The sequence below is a fragment of the Meleagris gallopavo genome, chromosome 11 (assembly GCF_000146605.3).
Source record: "Meleagris gallopavo isolate NT-WF06-2002-E0010 breed Aviagen turkey brand Nicholas breeding stock chromosome 11, Turkey_5.1, whole genome shotgun sequence".
Lineage (NCBI taxonomy): Eukaryota > Metazoa > Chordata > Aves > Galliformes > Phasianidae > Meleagris > Meleagris gallopavo.
This window is the reverse complement of record NC_015021.2, coordinates 20,914,692-20,919,206: the sequence shown is the minus strand read 5'-3', so window position 1 is coordinate 20,919,206 and position 4,515 is coordinate 20,914,692. Positions and strand designations below refer to the sequence as shown.

Sequence of the window (4,515 nt, the reverse complement as noted above, 5' to 3'; positions counted from 1 at the left end):
CTGCACTCTTGGGATACAGAAAGCTGTTAACATGAGTTGCTATTATAGTAAACATACAGCATTAACTTCAGTGAAACAAAACTCAGTCTGATGTCTGTTAGCTAACCTTGAAACTTCAAGTTTAATTTTGCAACTTCAGCACTGGGGAAAACAAATGTCTCTCTGAAGTCATACAAAATATTTGAATGACTGTCACAGGTCCTCAGTGTCTTATACATCAGCAACTGGCAACACTGTTTCAAGCCAAATCCAAAAATCTGAAAGCATTTACTGGTTCAAGCTAAATCCAAAAATCTGAAAGCATTTACTTTGCCTGCCCTTAACTACATCTCAGTAGTTGTGCTTACATGAGGAGAGTTAAAATCAAGAGGACAGAAGTCAAGTATGGGCAGAGTTATGCCCCAGCTGCATGCAGAATGCTGAACCTCCTGTTTGTGAAATTGAGAAAGCATGAAGTCAGCCAGAAATTCTTCTTAAAGAAAACATAGAATTTTATGTTCAGATTTCCATTTTGAAAGATGACACACTGACGTGCAATACTGTTTACAACATAAATTTTTAATTATATGGAGAGCTTATACTTAGCTTTCAACAATACTCAACCCTGTCTCTCTTAGACACATAATTGTTCAGTTCCTTGATAAGAACTGAATATAATATGTTTTTAAAGTACAATGCATTTTAAGATGCCAAAGAGGCAGGACAAAAACCGAAAGCCAGTTCTAAAACAATGACAAAATTCAGCAACGTGGCTGATGCTATCATGCAGGCTTTTTAACTCCATTGCACTGTGTAGCTTTGTCCTAAATAAAGTTGAAGCTGGGTGATCGTCATGACCTGCAAGGGAAAAGAAACAACCCAAAATTAGTAACTATACCTTGATGGTATGCCATTTGTTTTTGTTTTCTTCAGCATTTGTCAGAATACAGTGGATTTTCAATAAGGGTTACAAGAATTTTGTCTTCTTTCCTTTCCTTTTTTTTTTTGTGTGTGTGTGTGTTTGTGTCATCGGTTATCTTAAGCAGCATAGGTTTTATACTTCTGTTCCTTTTAGTGCTGAGTCATATATAAACATTCACATATAAATAACACATCATATTTAAAAGGCAAATAAATCTCCAGATGTTTAAAAGCACACGTACAGTTGTGAAGGTGTCGTTACCCCCAAACCAGCATCTCACCTTCTTGGTGCTGTCATATATCAGCATGTGAGATGATGGTATTATCACACCGTTCTGTGTTACATTTGCCTGCTGAACGCTGGTGGGCAGACCCAGGACTTTAATTTCAGTAAACATCAGGTTGTTCGGATCACTGTAACCATGATGCTCAACCTTGATCTCTAAAAGATTCTGAAAGGAAAAAAGAACCAAAGAGGATGTGGTCATTAAGCTGGTCCAAGTCCACCTGAGTCAGTTGCTTTCCTCCCTTTCCATGTGTGCAATGACATCTGAATGAACAAAACTCTTCTCTCAGCCTCTTGCTATGCTTGATCCAGGATTAAAAGACATTATTTCATCATTCTGCATGCCACCGTTTCAGACTTTTTATTGAACTGACTTTGGTTCTGGGTAGGGCCCAAACCCATCAGATCCTGCAGAAAGACTTCTCTGCTTCTATGGACTGTTGCTCATGGGAGCCCCTCTACTTCCCCAATAGAAATGTGTCTTTGGAGGAAGAAAGGGATGTGGAAAGGGGGATAAATGTGTATCAGCAAATACAAAATAGAAGTCTCTTAATGTTTCAAAAGATGTTCAGATGTCTTTTTGTTCATTATTTTTTTAAACTGCCTTTCTCAATGCAAAAATATCTAGGATGGATTGCAAACCTCTTCATTTCAGACCTAATGAGATACAAGTGTGAACTGGGAGCAGCATTTCCTGGATCAGTTGCTGTGATTTTAGGTAGATTATGGGCACATATTTTCTATAGAGTCTTCTCAGTTCCACAACTGGGTCTCCAAAGGTCAAGTTAAGCTGCCCATAGAGAGTGTCAGCTGGTTCACAGCCCTTGTGTGGGCCCATAAAAATGTGCTATGATACACTTCAGCTTATTTAATATATTCGTGGTGAGACTATTTATTTTAGTGCGAGCATTTCTTGTTGGTGGTCGATTCAAGTTCTCTTTAATTAGGCATTTTCTTAACAGCTTTCTGCAAGAGCAGGAGAAGGTGCATTTATTTTATTATCTCTTTTTAGCTACAAATGGTGAATATTAGCAAAACACATAACTGTTCCATACCAATTATGTCCAGTAATATGATAAAGACAGAATTAAAATCAGAAGAAAGAACAGCTGGCATAAAATAGTAAGACATTTTAGCACCCTGGTGGATGAATGAAATGAAGTCTGTTTTCTATTACAATATTAAAAAAAAAAAAGACAAAAATAGTCCATATAACTCCTGATATTCAGCCAGTTGTAATAAATATTGAAAACCAACATCCCAGAAATGCCAGTAATTATGCACTCGTATTCACCATCATCCAGGAATCCAGGTCAGACTTTCTATGCTGGAGAGTCAAGAGATAAAGCTATCCCAAGTTGTACAGAGACTTTACACCAGCTTATGAGTAAGGCCGTAGCTGGGATGGAGATACTTTCCCAGCTTTGCCATCAGGCTGCTCTTCATGAGGATTTACAACGTGGCATAGCCACAGCAGCAAAACTCACTGTCCTCTACAGGATGCCAAGAAGTTTCTGTAGTATGGGTTAAATGTAATCAGTGCATTCAACTGAGGGTGCCTGCTTAGGATGTTATTACAATCCCAAGTAATTGTTTGGATGTACATTTATACACCTTCCACAGTTTTTACCCTAATGAATAAGAGCTAGTCTGTCATCAAACTTCAGAAACTGATAAAGAAAACATCAATGGAAGTATAACAGTCACCTAATGTGTTTATTTCACAACTTTGAGCTAGCATTACCTACCTGCTGAGCACTAAATGATGTGAGCAGGTATGCACCATTTTCATATGCATCTGATAAAAAGAAGGAATAAAATCAAATGTATCCACTGTTCTGCTTAGTTATATATTGTAATAAGATCAATTCAAGAAGTGCTCTTATATGCTCCTATTTGTACATCTGTAAAGAGAGCAGTACTGTATTTGCAACAATAAATGTTTTTAGATCGGAAATACTTTCTTGTTGACTGTGTGCTATTTGAATGAGGACCAAGGTAAAACACAAAGGAAGGCAAATGAACACCATTAGAAGGAATCTGAGACTGGCAAGAGAAAATGTTTCTCATTGAAGATGGCATGGGAGTCATTTCCCAGCTCCATCTCCACACACTGTCCAATTACGTATGATCATGATAGATGATCATACTGATGCTTCTTTGAAATCACTGTTGTATAACTTATCAAGCTTATTATTATTTAGCATTAAATGAACTCAGTGTAGTGTTGGTAATAATGGGCAGTGCAGATGCTGCCTTTCCAAACTACTGCAAAGAGATCACAGAGATCCACAATACTCCGTGTTACTTTTTGTAATTTCAGGTAACAACTTATTGTTATCACAAGGGTAATAGGATCTGCATAGATAGGATAAACAACAAATATCTCTTTCCTAAAGACAATTTAGATTTAAAAATACCGAGGAAACTAATTAAAGTTTTCCAGATTGCCTATTATGGCGCTCGTAGGTTTGAGAATAAATCTTTGTTATATGTGCTGCCCTAGGCTCAGGAAGCCATTTCATTTATAGAAAATATTAATCCTATAAATCATAGCATTCTGTGGTTTCAACCAGGAACAAAATCAGTTTGCTAATTAATGCCAAAGTGGAGCTTGAATTTGAGTTTTGTCTCTGAAGGCACTGTGAGATAGGGCCTCTAGAAATGGGATTGCTTTGGCCAGCAGCGTCTGAGCATCCTGTCACACCACCCTCACACCTGGGGAGGGATTTTATGATGGCAAGAAACACCGTACATACCAATGCGGACCCCATCATCCCAGTACAGCTGTCCTTCTGCAAGCAGACTGTCATTCAAAGCAGCAGTAAGTCCCATCGGGTTTCGCCGGCTGTGAAGAGCAGAATAGTTTTTCCTCAGTTCTATCGGTTGTTCCCCTTTCTTCTCTCTCTCAAGTATTAGAAATAATGCCTGCCATTGAACTGGTCTCTCATACTCACATTCTTGATCCCATAATATTAAAAAGAGATCATTAGGAGGAAAATGAAGAGAGAAAGCATCCATAAAGCTTACGTAGCTTCTTTAAACTATAATAATGACGATACAAAATGGCACAAAACTGTATTTTAGTTTTCCAGTTAACCTTATCATACCTGAAAAAGGTTGTATTAGCAGGTTCTTGCCAAGCCAGAATGTAACCGCCTCGAATATGAAGATTGATATGTTCCAAAGGAGCTGATAAAACTCTGTATTCTCCCCTAACATTAATATCTTCATCCTATTCATGAGAAAATAATAGAAGTCATCTATTGAATTACTTGTTTTATAATTATTATTTTTTTTTTAGAATGAAATAATCTTTCATTGTTGCT

The 4,515-nt window shown here is 37.5% G+C and overlaps 1 protein-coding gene across 1 annotated transcript in view; it reads right to left on the bottom strand.

Annotated features, from left to right (window-relative positions):
• Positions 1–473: 473 nt before the first annotated feature.
• Positions 474–4,515, bottom strand: part of SI (sucrase-isomaltase) — a 46,272-nt gene continuing 42,230 nt past the window's right edge. The window contains exons 44-48 of the mRNA XM_031555006.1: positions 4,297–4,421; positions 3,946–4,034; positions 2,935–2,984; positions 1,182–1,352; positions 474–837 (exon numbers count right to left, since the gene is read on the bottom strand). Of these exons, the coding sequence (XP_031410866.1) occupies positions 775–837; positions 1,182–1,352; positions 2,935–2,984; positions 3,946–4,034; positions 4,297–4,421 (498 nt within the window). The 3' untranslated portion in view covers positions 474–774. The remainder of the gene's footprint in view (positions 838–1,181; positions 1,353–2,934; positions 2,985–3,945; positions 4,035–4,296; positions 4,422–4,515) is intronic.